At 38.5% G+C, this 18,301-nt stretch overlaps 1 protein-coding gene across 7 annotated transcripts in view; it reads right to left on the bottom strand.

Annotated features, from left to right (window-relative positions):
• FMN1 (formin 1) overlaps positions 1-18,301 on the bottom strand; it is a 411,489-nt gene that overhangs the window by 242,921 nt on the left and 150,267 nt on the right. For all 7 annotated transcript variants that reach the window (XM_060096555.1, XM_060096556.1, XM_060096557.1 and 4 more), the window contains one exon: positions 14,455-14,516. In XM_060096555.1, the coding sequence (XP_059952538.1) occupies positions 14,455-14,516 (62 nt within the window). The remainder of the gene's footprint in view (positions 1-14,454; positions 14,517-18,301) is intronic.

The following is an 18,301-nucleotide window of genomic DNA, read 5'->3' as shown; positions in this document are numbered from 1 at the left end:
GTCCTGGTGGTGTGTATATATTCAGTTATGATGAGAGAAGGGTATGCAGATACCAAGAAAGAGCTTTCTCATTTCACACTCAAAAGGGTAGTATAGTGTCAGCACCTTCTTCCTCCCTATTAATTAATTCATTCAACAAATATTTATTGTGTACTTATTATGTTCAAGTAGTGGTCTAGGTACCCAAGAAAAAAAATCAAGCTATGCAAAACAGAGAAGCAACAGTGGTAGTTTTAGTAGTTCCAGTTTCAGCAGAAGCAACCATCAGCACTGGTAGAAAGTCAGTGCTTTTTGTCAGAGAGTGTGAATTCTCCCACCCATGCCCCTGCCTTAGTCAAAGCCAGTATCACCACCTACCCACAAAATGGCCATGCTTCCCAACTGTCCTGTCCACTTCCACTCCGGCTCCCCTACTATTTATCCCGTGCAACAGCAGCCAGGGGGGTCTTTTGAAAACACAAATCTATCCTATTCATATCACACACTTCTCTGCTCAGACTTAGTAGATTCCCACTGTTCTGAGGATGAAATTGGAAAGCCTTAAGAAGACCAACAAGACCCTTCCAGAATCTGGCCTCTTGTTCCCCTCCACAGCCATGGTTTTCAAACTGTGGTCTGTGATCCATGAGTGGGTTAACAAATTAATGTATGCCTTATCGCCAGCATTTTTAAAATAAGAGAGTTGAATATACCAGAATACATCACATGAAATAATGTCTGCTTAACAGAACCCTTATTTCACACACACACAAACATGTAATCTGAGTTTTGATGTAAAATTTATTTCTTAGTCCAGGATGCAGTTTAAAAACTTTGAAAAATCCTACTCCAGAGCTTCTCCCCCAGACTCTCTCGTATTTGATACTGCCCTCTGGGCACACTAGCCTCTCCACAGTCCTCAAACCAACCACACTCCTCTTCACCCTTTGCGTCTCTGCTTAAATGTCACTTCCTAAAAGTATCCTTCCCTGACCCCTGAAATCTAAATTATAGTCTATCCATAGCACCTCGTTCTGTATTTTTCCTCACAGCACTCATCATATTAACTGATTATTTTAACAACATCTGTCTCTGACTGGACTACAGGCTCCCTGCAACAAAGTAGGGATCATGTCTGTTCTGTTACCTCCAGCACCTAGCACAGTGCCTGACACCTAGTCAGCAGTTTAACATATAGTGAATGAACGAATAATAGAGAGACCTCTAATTTCTTTTCGATGAGTCCATTCTCAGAGGAAGCACAGATGCTCAATCTCAAAAGGCACTGCTTTTTTGGTGGCTCTTTGTCTTCTGTCATATAGAATGAGTATGTATATTTATGGCCATAAACACAACACATACGGCTTCTGTTATTACATTAAGCATTATGCCTATGAGTACAGAGCTACCCATACATATTTGTGTATGCTGTTCTGTGAAAAAAAACTAAGAGCGATTTTCTTTTTCATGTGTTGAAGGCAAAGCTCTAAACTGGAAAGCTCCTTTAATCATCAACAGAAAACTTGGAGCTTTATTAAGAGAAAAAGAGTTAAGGTGACCTCCAGTGGTGAGACTGGGGGATGGCTTCCAAAATAATTGTAATACACAGATAACCGATCACACAGATCCACCTATCTATGCAATACCTTTCTCAATTAATACTTTGAATTATGCATATCATATCTATTTTCAACAGGTAGGGGGTCACTGCACACAGAGTGTTAAAAGAAAATAAGCAGAACTGTATTACAGACACACAGCAGCTTTTTTTTTCTTTTTTTTTTTTGCAGGAACCCCCTAAGTTTTAGTGTTTAACAGCTCAACTGACCAAGGTCCAAGATGTGAAGTTACCATGTTCAGGAAACAGGGTGGGCAGGGGAGGGAAATCACTTTATAAACTAACTCTATAGTACGTGGTAAGAAGAATGCACACTTTATAATTGTCACTCATAAATAATTAAAGAAATTGCCACTCATTTAAGGCAATCAGAACATCTGAGACTTGAGAATTCTCTTAGCTGAGATCTAAGATCGGAAATTTGCAAATTCCATTGAAAGGAGATAATTTTAAAATGCTAACACTGCATAGTCTTTCCCTTCATTAGCCTCTGAGTAATATGAGGGACTCAGTTTACGCTGCCTGTTATTCAGCCTTAATTGTACATTCTGTTCTTTTAACTAAACAGTAAATCCTCTGAGAACATAATCCATGTGGGGATTAAACAAAATAATCCAGGGTATGTGCTAAGTAGAATATCTGGCATATGGTAATATGCAATAAGTGTTAGCTGCTATTATTAAGTGATAGTTTGTTTGTTTGTTTTAATAAATTTACTTATTTATTTATTTATGGCTGTGGTGGGTCTTCATTGCTGCGCGCGGGCTTTCTCTAGTTGCGGCGAGCGGGGGCTACTCTTCGTTGTGGTGCGCGGGGTTCTCATTGCAGTGATTTCTCTTGTTTGTGGAGCACGGGCTCTAGGCGAGCGGGCTTCAGTCGTTGTGGCACGTGGGCTCAGTAGTTGTGACTCGCGGGCTCTAGAGTGCAGGCTCAGTAGTTGTGGCGCACAGGCTTAGTTGCTCCGCGGCATGTGGGATCTTCCCAGACCGGGGCTCGAACCCGTGTCCCCTGCATCAGCAGGCGGATTCTTAACCACTGCGCCACCAGGGAAGTCCCCTTAAGTGATGTTTTATCTCTAGCACATTTCATATTTGACAGGTGCTCAATGAGTATTTTTATAAAAAAAGATAAACTATAAAAAGCAGAGTTGTATATATAAAACTGTATTTTAAGGAGTTTATCCTTAGAGCAAGAACAATTTTGAAATGCAATACCTTATAGCAGAGACTTGGGGGGCCCTAACTCTTGGGGTGCTTTCACATATTCAGATATTTCTTTCATAAAATCATGGCAGCAGCAATATTTCCTTTAACAGGCAGTAATGGAAACGAGAGCATCACACTTATATCACAAAAATATTAAAAGCAATGCTCTTTGGAACATTAGGTATAACATTAATCACAGAATTTTTTTTTATATATATAGGTGCATGGTTTATATTGAGTAAACGTTACTGCCAAAGAATACACATCAACAGCCACTGGCTTAAAGTGAACCGAACAGGCTGCTCCTTAGAACAAATAAATAGTTATTTATCAGTCATCTACCACTGCCATTGTACCTCCAGTCCCATACTTAGCAATCACAACAGATGCAATCAGCATCATATGAACCAAGTTACAATGTCACCATGAGCACAGTTTCAGATGAGAAACTGAAGCTCCGAAAGGTTAGGTCATTTAAGACCACACATCTAGTTGGTAATGGAGATAGGATTCAACCCAAGGAAGATTCCACACCTGTGTCTCTACTCAGTTGTCCTGCCTAGAGTTGTGTAACATTTCATCCAATGAGTGGTTAGTTGACTTCATTATGTGGGTTTATTTTTCAGCAATTTCTGCTGCTAAGGTCCATCGTTCTTAAGGCCTGATATTCTACCCAAGGAGAGATCAAAGGCAAGGGTCAGTCCAGAACCAAGGTCATGGTACAAATCCTCTCTAGGCAAAGACCTTCAAGGTGGAAGAACTTTCAGAGGCTCGGTGTAGAGGTTGAGCGCCACTTCACAGGGTTGGTGTAAGAACTCATTCAATCCTCATACAAAAAGACTGGAACATTGTTAGTGCTCACTAAATATCAGCTATTATCACTCCTTCAATAGAAGCAGCTGCAGTGAAATGATCAAAGCACACACACACACAAAGACATCATAAATTCACACTCTAGATTCCAAAGCCCACATGAGGCTGGACTTGTTAGAAGAAGCACAGGTGCCCATTTATCAAATGGGGGCACATCCTACAAATAGGTGACAGCACAGGGAAGAGCCACATCGCCCATCTGCTTAAGGACTCAGTAATGCTGGAGCTCCGCTGGAGAAGATAGGTTTGAGAACAGCTGAGGAACTCCTATATTCAAATTGCAGAAATCAACGAAGTGAGTAGCTGGCAAGCTGCAGAGAAGTTTTGCCATTGTATTTTCTTACTTAATTTATGGTCTCAGAAATTGATTTCTCTGAGATTCAGGTTTCAAATCTCTAAGATGAATACAGACATATATCAAGATTATGGTGACAAATACTAGAGGCTCTTCCTCAAGCTGGGCTCAGGACCAGCTACGAGAAATGCAGTTCTAGGTGCTCTTTTCTTCTATCCTTAGGTAGGAAGAACAGCTCGTCATTTCTGAACCCAGTGAAATAAGAGGTCTCTGTTGCTCTTTTTTCTTTCTTTATAAACATCACATAAATTCTCCATTTTTTTGTTTTTTTACCATATAAAGAGCTTGTACAGGATAAAAATAAGGGATGATGTGCAGAAGTCTTTGCCACAGGATGAGGGGAAGAGGGAAAATGAAAAGTTAGAAAACCATTATACTAGAGAAAGTGCGTCAAATCAGTTGACAAGTGGACAGTGGAAACAGAGTAGATTTAGAAACCAGACAGATTTGGTTAGGAGATCTTGCCATTCCACCAGCCAGCCATGGAAACGCAGGACAGCACTTAACTTCTGAGCCTCACTTGTTTAGAAATTATGTATATAAAGCACCAAGTAGAATGCCTGGCAGTTTGTACTTCATATTCAACAATTATGGTCCTAACCATCTCCAATTAAGTCAGAAAGCAAAGGGTACTCAGCATTTAAACTCTGAAAATCAAACAAAGTTTCCCCTACTGCTTCCTAAAAATGTAGTAGAACACCAACCATACCCAAGTTTTTGCACGAAGAGCTATCTCTTGCTCACCCTTCCAACACAGCTGCCCTCTCTATTCCATCAATAGCCCTTTCAGGGAAGGACAGGAGGAAGAAAGAAAGGGAATAAGGAAGGAAGGAAAAAGGAAGAGAAAAGAAATGTAAAAGCCCACAAAGGTCTAAAAGCTCAAAGGATGTTTGCTTTGGTACGCATGAAACCATGGAGAAAAGAGGGTGAGGACTTTCTTACTTAGCCTCTCCAAGCTCTATACCGGGAGTCACCAACGTGGACGTCTACAGGGCCTGGCAATCAACATCAGCAAGACAACAGGGAACTGGGGAAGAGTTGTGGCAAATTAAGAGTATACGTGCTCATTTAAATTGATTCAAGGGTGACTTTTTAAATGACATTATGATGAGCAAACTCACTCCTTTGGATTGTGTTTGATGGTGCCATAAAGTTAAGAACTCTTTGGCTCTCCTAATGCTACCTCTAAAACAGCTTTCTACTGAAATACCTTGAGTCATGAAGAAATTTCTAGCAACGTCCAGTCATACTGCTCAGCAACTATTCATCGTATTATGACTCACTGCCCAGCACTGCTGCAGGTAATGTGGGACCAGGGGACCTCAAAGACTTCTGGGATGAGTTGAGGCAGACACACGGGCCCACTCTTCCCAGGCCAGAAATAATTGAACTTCAGAAGGAAATGTAGACTACCTGGTCCTATACTCTTACTTTATGGGTAAAAAACCTATTACTCACCCAATGGTACACGACTATACAAAACACACAGCATTATGAAGCAAGGCAGGACAAGTGTGGGGAGAAGGAAGCACTCCCCACAGGCTCAATGTACTCCATTCACTTCCTCGTTTCTCATGAAGAGTCAAAAAAGCAAAAGCCTATACCAGAAACTAACACAACATTGTAAATCAACTATACTTCAATTTAAAAAATTTTTTTAAAAATCAAAGGCCAACATTCAAAAAGTCACTGGTCCAACATCAGCCTGTCCCCTAAAGTAAAAACTATTGAAAACAGAATAACCATCTGGGCCCACATGAGTGACTCAAGTTCAGAGTTTAAGACTTGGTGGGGTTTACAGCAGCACTATTCACAACAGCCAAAACATGGAAACAACCTAAATGCCCATCAACAGATGAATGGGTAAAGAAGATGTGGTACACATATACAATGGAATACTACTCAGCCATGAAAAAGAACGAAATAATGCCATCTGCAACAACATGGATGCAACTAGAAATTATCACACTAAGTGAAGTAAGTCAGAAAAAGACAAATACCACTTGATATCACTTATATGTGGAATCTAAAATACAGCACATATGAACCTATCTACAAAACAGAAACAGACTCAACTCACAGACATAGAGATCAGACTTGTGCTTGCCAAGGGGGAGGTGGGTGGGAGAGGGATGGACTGGGAATTTGGGGTTGCAAACTAAATATTACATTTAGAATGGATAAACAACAAGGTCTTACTGTATAGCACAGGGAACTATATTCAATCTCCTGGGATAAACCATAATGAAAAAGAATATTTTAAAAAAGAATGTGTATGTGTGTGTCTCTGTGTGTGTATGTGTATGTGTAAAACTGAGTCACTTTGCTGTACAGCAGAGATTGGCACAACATGGTAAATCAACTATACTTCAATTTTAAAAAAAAGAAGACTCAGTGGGGATGTTTGGAGTCCATGGCCTCTGAAGGAGGTAAACAAAGCCAGCATCAGCCTCAATGATACAAATGAAAGTAAAGCACACACTCTTCATTCTACAACCAGTTTCCCTCTATCAGCAAATGCAGCTTGAAAAAATAATGGAGTTATATGGGGCAAGACAGCATCTTGAAGGCTGAGACAAAGGGCTCCTGGGCTAAGTCAGCTAGGGAATTAATTGCTTTGTGTTTTCCATCAAAGTTCAACTCCAAATATACCTGCAAGCTTCTAGGTAGCCAAGGCCCAAGAAGCATCTCAACACCAGCAAACCAGCAAATCTACTAAACTCCTAGCATTGTACTGTATATAAACAATGAAACAATAAATTAAAATATTTCCCAACACTTTATCTTCTTTCCTGGCATCTCAGTAATGAAATATCAGCACTTAGGGGAATACCATAATGGTTTAATGAAATCATATTTCATATTTGCAAAAGTTTTGTTTATCAATCTACAAATTACTCCCCTTCCCTCAAAGTATTCTCCATAAATTAATAGATTTAAATGTGTTGTGTTGATAACAAAGAACATAACAGATGGGAAAGGCTCAGGATGTACGTGTCTTTATAAATTTAGCTGTATCGGCTCAAGTTTGTACTCAATTTTGTTTCAACAGCAGTGTGTTTACTATTAGAAATGGACCAGTGGGGTGGGTTGGAGAGAGAAAAGAAAGGAAGTCTACAAGTTCCTCTTAGTGGAGGCCAACATATCATTTGGTTCTCTGGGGGACCACGAGGTAGATGCAAGTTAATTTCTAGTTTGGAGCCCATCCCTGGATCATTTCACAGTAGGAGTTACCAGATTAGAAATGTGCCTGTGTTGCACAATGAGCAGGGGCCTGCCAGAGGCCATTGCTCAGTCAAGTTTCCCCTTAGTGAAGGACTGTGCCTGTGATGAATGGGGTAAATAGAAAAGGTTCCCGTAAAGGAAATGTGACTGTTGGCTAGTTCTTTTTCTTCTGTCCCACAACCCAAAGAACATTAGTTAAAAACAGATAAAACAATGTGTCATTTCCATGGCACTTACTTCCAAACTGCCGAAAGTGCTGGTCAAAAACAATATTCTTATATTATCCAATCTCCTCAAAAGCCAGATGTGAGGCATGCATTGTTTTTTTTTTCAACTTTCAAAATGGAGGAAGTCAAGAGCCAAAGAAGTCCTACCCATATGCCTCACGCTTTTCTCCTGTCAGAAAGAAGAACTGGCCCTCCTAAAGAAGCTGCATTTACCATTCTGAGAGCTGCATCCCCTCACTGACTCAGGCATCCTAATCAGCACTGGGACACTCGAGGGCAGAGTGTCACTGAACACCCGAACAGTGTCCCACGGAAGCAAGCAGAGCTGAGAAGAGACACTCGGGTTAGAAAGGGGAACCTCTGGAAGAAGCTAAAAGGAAAACAGGGGAGGGGGGTGTAAACAACAGGGCTTTGGAGACTCTGCGTTACATAACCCTGATGCTGAAAGGACACTGTGGTGGACAAGTTGAAATTTTTAAAAAAGTATGCTTGGGCCAATAATAAAAATTCAAAGGTACTATTAGTATATGGCCTGGTCTGTCCCTTATTTTATAAATTAGGAAACTGAGTCCAAAAAACTGCCTGAAGTTCACATTGTTCTTTGTCCCCAAAGTAAGACCTCAGTCCAGACCTTCTGTTTCTAGATCCAACATTCTTTCCATTAATGTTGCATTGATTAATAGAAAGAGCATCGGCTTCAAAGTCAGACAGATCTAGGTGGATTCAAATTCAGGTTCCCCCACTTACTAATCTAGGACTTCTGACAATTCATGGTCTCTGGGAGCCACAGGTTTTGTCATCTATAAAATGGGGACAAATCTATTACTTTGCTTATATTTCTACATTTACTCTTTATGATACAAACACCAAATGCATATAGCACAGGGAGATCAGCTCGGTGCTTTGTGACCGCGTGGAGGGGTGGGATAGGGAGGGTGGGAGGGAGGGAGACGCAAGAGGGAAGAGATATGGGAACATATGTATATGTATAACTGATTCACTTTGTTATAAAGCAGAAACTAACACATCATTGTAAAGCAATTATACTCCAATAAAGATGTTAAAAAAAAAAAAAAGAAAGAAAAAGAAAACCACAATAATGTCCCTAAAAGTGGAACTAGTTTGGGCCACATTTTTTACCATGATGCAATGAAACAAAGATTTAATAAGAATGAGTAAGTGAAATAAAACAAATGACTTGAAAATTAAAAAAAAAAACAAACCACCAAATGCATAGAACAAAGGTCGGCACACAGTGAGGATTTGATTACATTTAGGTGCTAATGTTTCTGAATCATAGGTTGTTAGATATTTCAAAGAAATATCTATGTATCATCTATGTGCCAAGCACTTTGCTGGGTTCTTTCAAAGACAGAAAAATAAAAAAACTGCTCCCCCCAGGTGCCTACAATCAGATTAATAAGCAGGGCCTTGATAGCATGAAAAGGTGATGAGACCACTCAAAGGATTTCACTTGAACTCAGAATGTGCCTTGTACATTGAGATAAGATGATACGAATCAACATAGAGCAGTTCAGAAACATCAGTTACTTGGAGGAAAAAAAGAATTATGTGAGAAACAAGCTATACATTCCTCCATCCCACATCCCCCTCCATTCTTCTCTATTCATGGTAAAGCTCTAACAGGGGAACAAGATATTTTTCAAATTTATTTGACCATGAAATACTTTTGTCAAGGAGCATTTCAGAGGCTCACCATTGATTAGAATGAGCTTTGGGAAAGCACGGCTTAGACCCCCTGATATAGAGCACAGACGCCGAAGAACAGCTGTAAGATCATGGAAAAGTCACCCTCAAAGAATAAGTCAAAGTCCCAGGGAAGTCCTCAACCAAAAGAGCCTGAGGACCACTCTAAACTCAAGCTGCCTAATTACAAGGAGACCTGTGCAGGGCAAAAGGAATGAGAAATAGTATTTACTGAGCATGTGTTGGTAACTGGGTATATGTCATATTGAACAATCCTAGAAGGGAGGCATCATCAAATTATCATAATTTTAAAAAATTTTTTTAATTGAGCTATAGTTGATATACTATATTTTATAAGTTACAGATGTACAACGCAGTGATTCACAATTTTTAAAGGTTATACTCCATTTATAGTTATTGTAAAATATTGGTTATATTCCCTGTGCTGTACTATATACCCTTGTAGCTTATTTATTTATTTATATTTTTTTAGTATATAAAATTGAATTATTTATATAGATTATATTGCTTTATTGAGTTTTTTTTATTATAAAACAAGTACATATGCATGTTGAAAATTCAAGGAATTCAGAACTGCCTAATTAACAAAGAAAAAAATCCTAACCTGGCAACCACTGTAAACATTATGGGAAATAAAATTTTCAAATCACTATTTATGAGCCCACACTGGCACACACACACAATTTTTATGATAGGAATCATACCACTAATAGACAACTTGATTTTTTTTACTCAATAATGTTTAATCTATCTTAAATATCAGTACTACATTCTACAGTGTAGTGAGCATCTGTTGTTTTTTTTTTAAACATCTTTATTGGAGTATAATTGCTTTACAACGGTGTGTTAATTTCTGCTTTATAACAAAGTGAATCAGCTATACATATACATATATCCCCATATCTCCTCCCTCTTGCGTCTCCCTCCCACCCTCCCTATCCCATCCCTCTAGGTGGTCACAAAGCACTGAGCTGATCTCCCTGTGCTATGTGGCTGCTTCCCACTAGCTTATTTATTTTATACATAATAGTTTGTACCTCTTAATCCCTTACCCCTATCTTGCCCCTTCCCCTCTTCCCTTTCCCCACTAGTAACCACTAGTTTGTTCTCTATATCTGTGAGTCTATTTTGTTAGATTCACTAGCTTGTCTTATTTTTTTAGGTTCCACATATAAATGATATCATACAGTAATTGTCTTTCTCTGTCTGACTTATTTCACTTAGGATAACACCCTCTAAGTCCATCCATGTTGCTGCAAATGGCCAAATTCCATTCTTTTCTATGGCTGAGTAGTATTCCACTGTATGTATATGTGCGTGCGTGCGTGTGTGTGTGTGTGTGTGTGTGTGTATATATATATATATATATCACATCATCTTTATCCATTCATCTGTTGATGGGACAGTTAGGTTGCTTCCATATCTTGGTAACTGTAAACAATGCTGCTATGTACAGTGGGGGATGCATGTATTTTTGAATTAGTGTTTTCGTTTTTTTCAGATATACACCCAGGAGCGGAACTGCTGGGTCATATGGCAGTTCTGGTTTTAGTTTTTTGAGAAACCTCCATACTGTTTTCCACAGTGGCTGCACCAATTTACATTCCCACCAACAGTGTAGGAGGGTTCCATTTTCTCCACATCCTTGCCAACATCGTTATTTGTGCATTAATATGATTATTATTGCAAATGCTGAAACTGAGAGAAGTTCCAGAGACGTTGATTAATTTTCTAATGTCACAGTGCAAGGAGTTGAACTGAATCCTGACTCGAAAACCTGAGTTCTTTCATACTCTCGTCACGCATAAAATAGTATCACACCTGGTTCTCTGACTATGATAAGACAAAGATCAACCATGTAGAGAAAGATTTTCCACAAGAGCTGTGATAGTGACTGTCAAACCTTGCTCCTAGACAATCCTGAAGGAAAAACTCTTCATTTATGCCGTGGTAGAATTAGTTTTATCACATGCCTTAAAAGGACAGGTGTGAACTATGTTTCTACCCAATGGCCATGAACTTGTTATGCAATGGCTACCACAAGCAAAAATTTCTCAAATAAGTATCTGTAAATGTAAGGTGCCACTTTTTCAAAAATAAAATCAGTAATGCAGAATTACTCAAAACTGAAAACTGAACTAGATGATACTGGATATCATGAAGTGATCATATACTCTCTAAGGCAGAGTTTGCTAAGTAAAGGGCATATTGAGGAAAATTTAAGAATTTTGCTGGTTATAATCATAAATGACATGAAATAGTCAAGCCATGGAAAATGTCTGACCTGCCACCACTCTCCTGCTGGAGCTTTCAGTAGAAAAGTCAGCCAAGTGCTTTGAGTTGAAGGTATATATAAATTGATGGAATTTGGAAATGGATTCATTCAAGTCATCAATTTCTTGCTTTTGAACTACAGGGAGACTATGTATCTAAGTTGCTACACGTTTTGAAAAGCTGGTCCCAGGACCAAGCCCTTTCTAGAGCGCAGCCTTCCACAAATGTGGGCTACAGAGCATGCATGAGATTAAAACTCCAGACTCCCCACTTACAAGCCTTGGGACTCTGGGCTGAAAGTTTCAACTTCCAATCAAATCACTTAAAGTGATAAGGATTCTATTTTCCAGATAGGGGAATTGAACAATTAAATGACTTCCCTACAAATCTATGGTCTAAAACAGAATAGCAAACTGAGTTTAGGTTCTCTGTTGAACCATGCTGTTTCTTTAAAGTCTATGAAAACAGTCTCAAAAGACTAAATGTCATACATATCAAATCTTGTATATGGTGATAGAATGTATCACTTTTCTTGTATCCTTTAAGCATGGAATCTTACTTATTCTAGAAAGGCATTTTGAAGAAGTCCTGAAACACGTCTGACTTCTCTGTGACCTGTTAAGTGGAGAAAGAAAATCTAACAGGCAATGAAGGCTGCAAGTGGAAATCCATATAAAGAGAAATGAGTAAGGAAACAGCTGCTCATCAATTAGCTTTAACCAGTCCTGTGACAGGAGATGTGACTTTGTTACTTTGTGGAATAAAACAGGTGGAGATGCTATTATTCAGCAAGTACCCCAAGAGAACAGCCAGGCTGGGTTGTTGTTTTACAAATTTGTGTCTGTTCTGACTGGTTGGTGTTGCTACCCACCTAGTTATTTTCTACATCTCCCAGAGAACAGAGGTTCATGACAGCATAACGGAGCCAGGCAGGGAAAACGACCCACAATGGGACAGTGGCAAACCAGAGAACACGTGTCCTCGTTGAAGTGACGTCTGCCCCTTAACCCCAGCAGGTTAAAGCCATACAGGAAAATAAGCCCAACACTGCCAGCTTTTCCCATTTTTTTTTAGAAAGCAGCTAGAAATCTCTCCATATTGAAACTATTCCTAATTGAATCTTTAAAATTCTCTGTTTGCCAACAAGACACTTCTCTAGGTCAGATGAGGAATAAGAGTTGCCAGCTTCCTATCGAGAGCTGTCAGACTGCTGGACTAGTTTCCAACTACAGTTCAGCGTACAGATGGGGTACACTGCCCCATCTGTACGCTGATGGCAATAGCGTGCCATTGCCACAGGGTTTCAGCAACTTGGTATAAGTCATCAATATGGGACTTTTTTTTTTTTTTTAGTTTACTAACAGCATTACAGGAACATAATTATTTCAGAGATACTTAAAACTGAAGGTATAATTAGGAACATTTTTTAACGTTTACTACTATCAATCATATCTTGGTCTAACCTTCAGTTTAAGTGGAGATCATGATCCCAATACTTCTTCCCCCTTCCATTTACTCTTCTCTTCCCCTTCTCCAACCTTCTCCTAGTTTGAGATGTGAGATCATGGGACTTTTGTGGAGATGAAAAGACATGAAATAATGCACAGAACATGCCTAGAAAAATGCCCAGCAAAAAGGAAGAGCCCGGAGATTTTAAGTACCTGGGGTTCCTGTGAATATTATTTAGCTGTCAAAGTCCTCCCAGGGCTGGTCTACAACTTGAGGAAGGTACTGTTAACTCTTATAGCTGAGCTGTTACAAAAACTTCTCACAGAATCACTTCTGTACCACCCTCTTTAGCAATCTGCCTCTTAAATAAATCCCTACTTCAGCTTCTCTGAGACAGCTGAGAATCTTCTGCACACCAGAACAAAGGAAAAAAGCAAGGTCTCTGTAGAACGTTTGGCAACAAAGGAGATAAGGGCCTCCCCTTCTCTTTGTCCCCTAGGAGTCAGAGGTACTTTTCCACTTTTTTTGTTTCTTTGTGAAATGGACTCATTCTCTCCTCCAAACTACTCAAACCAAGCTGGAGAGGGGTGGCCTGTATTCATACCCCATATGACTTATTTAATGATCTTTTTGCTACCTGCAGTGACTTCACATACAATCCAGTACACCATCACAGTTATTTTAAAAAGGATATTATCACTTAATGGAAAGAAGAATATTTGATCCACACACTCACTGACTTAGCATGTAATGAGTTAAGCACTATACAACTACCAGGTTTGATTTGAATTTCGCTAATATTCTCTCCTGAGATATGGGGTCAACCTCAGCCATCAGTAAACTAGAATCCGAACCTGATTCAATATTTAGTTATGTGAAATTAAGACTCTGAAACTTCCTGTTACAGGCACAGCAAGCAAATACCAAACATAGGGAATGATAATGAGTGGGACAAAGGAAATGATCCCTCAGACTTTCTGGGATTCACAAAGGAGATCAAGTCAGCAACTTCCAAGCATTCCCTGGGGATATGGAATGGCTGGCCCAGCACAACTCTTCCTCCTACTAGGGCCACTTCCTTAAGTGCTTTAATCTGCTTGACATCACATTGCAGACATATGCTAAGCGACAGACAGATAGGAACACATGGCTGGGAGGATGCCCAACAAACTAATTCGCATTGTGCGCAGGAAACAATTTTTCAAAGCCTTCTTATAAACAGTAAAAGTCTAAATACTCTTATCTTCTTGCCTGCTTTCCAAATAAAACCATCATTTTCTCCAATCAAATCCTTTTCCCAAATGCATTTGTGGTATTTTTTTTTTAAATAGGAATTGAATTCTATTAAAAATGGAGTTCAAGGCTTTCATCCCCAAGATAAACTCAAGGCCCAGTGGCAGGTGCAAGGTGCAGATGCTGTCTAGGTAAATATGTCAACAAAAGCAGAGTATTTACTTCAGCACATGAGAAAACCGAGTATCAGTCTCAAATAACCAGTTCAGTAGAATCAAAGAGATATACCTGCAGGTTTTCAATTTCTTCTTTGTGCTCCCTCTTCAAGTGTAAAATAGCAGCTTGGTATTCTGTAAGATCACAAAAGAAGCCAATTACAAAGAAGCATAAAATTATGCACAAAATTCAAGTGAATATTTCCAAGATTCCAGAGGCCCTCCTACAAGTCAACTGAGTAAATAAATACCATAGTTTGACATTAACCTGATAAGAGATGATGAAAACGGGGGCAAAACAGAGCAAGAAGCTCAGAATAGAAGGGAGATTTACTCCGATTTAGCAAATCCTGAATTATGAGACGTCCCAAATTAAGCAGATCGGATAGGGTTAAGAAAAAAAAAGGTATAATAAGTGTTCCAAATAAAGACAGGGCCCCGTGTTTGTCTTTAAGGAGGAGTTAAAGCCCCACAAAGAACAAATACAGTCATGTTAAGAGCAGACACAGAGGAAATAAAAGAAAACTTCTCTACGTGAGATTACAGAACTCTATTTTTAACTGTTTCCAAAAAAAAAAAAAAAAAAAAAAGAAAGAAATCTCCATTTGAATAAGCAAGCACCCAGGGCTGATTTTAATCTTTAGATCACTTCAGAAAGTCAAGACCATTTGTCACGTGGATGAGAGACTCTAGGGTGAGTTGAGGTTGAAAGGAGGACAAAAATAAATTTCTGGTCCAATTTTCGTCTGAGTCTAATAATGTTTATTCCAACAATAAGTCCTAAGTGTACACAGGAACTTCTGCCAACCACTAAAACTACCATCCTGCTGGCAAAACATGAAGAACCCGGGACGACTTTATTTCTAGCAGGACAACTAAGAATGTGGGGTCGGTCACAGCACTATACAGGCTGCAGAGAACCACAAATCAAAATGCTAGAAGAAAAAGTTGCTGTGGGATAAGTCGCCTTTTTTTTTTTTTTTAAACACAAATGTGTTTGGGGCTGTGATTATGAGTAAGAAAGAAGTCATTTAGATGTCATTTAAAAATGTATGAAAAGGCATGCTATTTCTTCAGATGGATTCCAGGAATTCAGGCATGAAAGTTTAGCTTTCAATTCAAAAGCCGATGACACACTACTATATATAAAATAGATAACTAATAAGAACCTACTGCATAGCACAGAGAACTTGTCTCAATACTCTGTAATGGCCTATATGGGAAAAGAATCTAAAAAAGAGTGGATATATGTATATGTATAACTGATTCACTTTGCTGTACAGCAGAAACACAACCCTGTAAATCAACTATATTCCAATAAATTTTTTTTTTAAAAGTGGATGAGGAAAATCTCTGGGAAAGCTGTGAGAGAGAGAGGAGTGTTGCTGTTGATAACTATGACTAACCATACCACTACTCTGATAGGAAATGTGTTCCACTGAACTATGACCCCTCAGCAAGTTCTGTGGGCTCTACATTCAAACCCTACCTTCAATCAAACCACTTCTCACCAACCCCACAACCACCACTATGGTCCAAACCACCACCATCTTTTCCCTGGACCACCGCGGTAATATGCTTTCATTCCCACCACCACCATTAACTCATTCTCCTCACCAAAGCCTGAATGATCTATTAAAGGCATGAATTGGACCATGTCTCATTCCTGGCTTTCCACTTGGAGTAAAATCAAAACTCCCTGTGGCAGTCCATAAGGCCTTTCATGACCTTACACCTGCATACCTTTTACATGCCACCCTCCCCTCTCATTACATGCCAGGCTCATTGGCTTTCTTGCTATTCCTTGTTTTCTACCTCAAAATCTTTACTAATATTGGGGACAATAATGATGGATTGCATTTACTGAGCACTTACTATATATCAGGGCTTATCTAAGTATTTCATATATATTAACTCATTTTGTCCCCACAATAACCCTATGATGTAGGTACATTATCCCCATTACAGATGAAGAAACTGATGCATGGAGAAGCAGCTTATCCAAAGAAGCTGAATAAGCTGCAGAGCTAAAATCATGCATAATTCAATGGGTGAATGTATAAATAAACTGTGGTATATCCATAGAATGCAATACTCCTCAGCAATAATAAGGAATGAACTACTGATACATCAACAAAGATGAATATCAAAGGCATTATGCAGAGTGAAGGAAGTCAGTCTCAGAAGGTTAACTATTGTTTAATTTCATTTATATAACATTCTGGAAAAGGCAAAACCATAGGGATGAAGAACAGATCAGAGAAGCAGTGGCCAGAAGTTAGAGATGGGGGGAAGGTTTGACTACAAAGGGGCAGCATACAAAGGAATTTTGAAGGTGATGTAACTATTCTCCGTCCTGATTATGGTGGTGGTTACATGAATCTATACATTGGGTTAAAACTCGGAATCAGAATTTTCATACCAAAAAGAAAAAAGTTAACTCTATAATATGTTAATTTTAAAATATTCCAAGTATTTAACTTTTCAATGTTTCCCTAAGAGATTCAGCATAACACAAGAATACCTGTTACTACCACTTCTATTCATTGTTTTCCTAAGGGCACTAGCAGATGCAGTAGGACAAGAAAAAAAAGAGAAACACATGTGCATACACACATATTTTTATATATAATAAAGGAAAAAATAAAGCCATTATTCACTATGATTGTGTATTTAGAAAATTCCAAAAGATTCTGCAGATAAAATGTTAGAATTAATATGTGAGTTTAGTAGAGTTGCTGGATATTAAATCAGTATACAACAATCCTGATATTAGCAACAGTTTAACAAAGAACACTTGACACAGTACCTCTAAAAGCATAAAGTACTTAGAACTTTACCAAAAATATGTAAGACTTCATATGAGAAAACAGAAACACTATATTGAAATATATTACCAAGAAAGACACAGAAAGTGAGCAAGCCATGTTTTTGATAACTCAATATTGTAAAGATGTTTATTTTTTCCAAATTGATCTACAGATCCAATGCAATCCCATTCAACATTTCTAAGGGTTTTTGTTTTGTTCAAACTTAAGGAGCTCATTCTAAAATGCTTATTGAAGCACAAACGTGCAAAAAGCCAGTAAGGGCCAAGAAACTCCAAGTAAATATCAAAGTAAGACAACTTGCCTTACCATCTAAAAAGAATTACCTTTCCATATCACAACCTAATTAAGGTGGTGTGGTACTAAAAGAGGAATAAGAGACAGACAAATAGACTAGAGAGCCCAGAAATATAACATAAATTTATGGTCACTAGATATGACAGAAGCAGCACAAAAGATCTTTCTTTAGAGTAAGAGTAGTCTTTTCAATAACTATTGGCTGGAAAAAGTGGATATTCACATGAAAACTGGATCCCAACTTTATACCATGTAATGAGCTAAACTGTAAAAAATGGAACTGTAAGTATTTTATAAGATAACATAGCATAATATGTTTATAACTTCAGGGCAGGAAGGAATTTAGGATTCAAAAAAGCATCACATATAAAGGAAAAAAACCTAATAAACGACTATATTAAAATTAAGAACGTCTTTCCATCAAAATATGCCATAAAGAGAGAGAAAAGACAAGCCATGGAGTGGGAGAATATACTTGGAACAAATAAAGATCTAGTATAAATATATGTAAATAGCTCCTAAAAAACTATGGAAAATGAAAAATAGACAAAAATGTCAATAGACACTCTAAAAAGAGGACATACAAGTAACAGATGAATTGAATGGTGCTCATTCTCAATAGTAATCAGGAATCAAGCTGGACAAAACTGACTGCTGGTGAAGATGTGGAACAATGGAAACTCTCATACCCTTGTGGCAGGAGTGCAAAGTGGTACAATCACTATGGAAAATGTTTGACATTTTCTAATAAAATTGAAGATATTCATACCTCCTTACCCAACAATCCTAGTCCTA

Source organism: Mesoplodon densirostris, chromosome 4, assembly GCF_025265405.1.
Source record: "Mesoplodon densirostris isolate mMesDen1 chromosome 4, mMesDen1 primary haplotype, whole genome shotgun sequence".
In the NCBI taxonomy this organism is placed as follows: Eukaryota; Metazoa; Chordata; class Mammalia; order Artiodactyla; family Ziphiidae; genus Mesoplodon; species Mesoplodon densirostris.
Note: the sequence above shows the minus strand (reverse complement) of the source record. Positions and strands in the feature narration are given on the sequence as shown.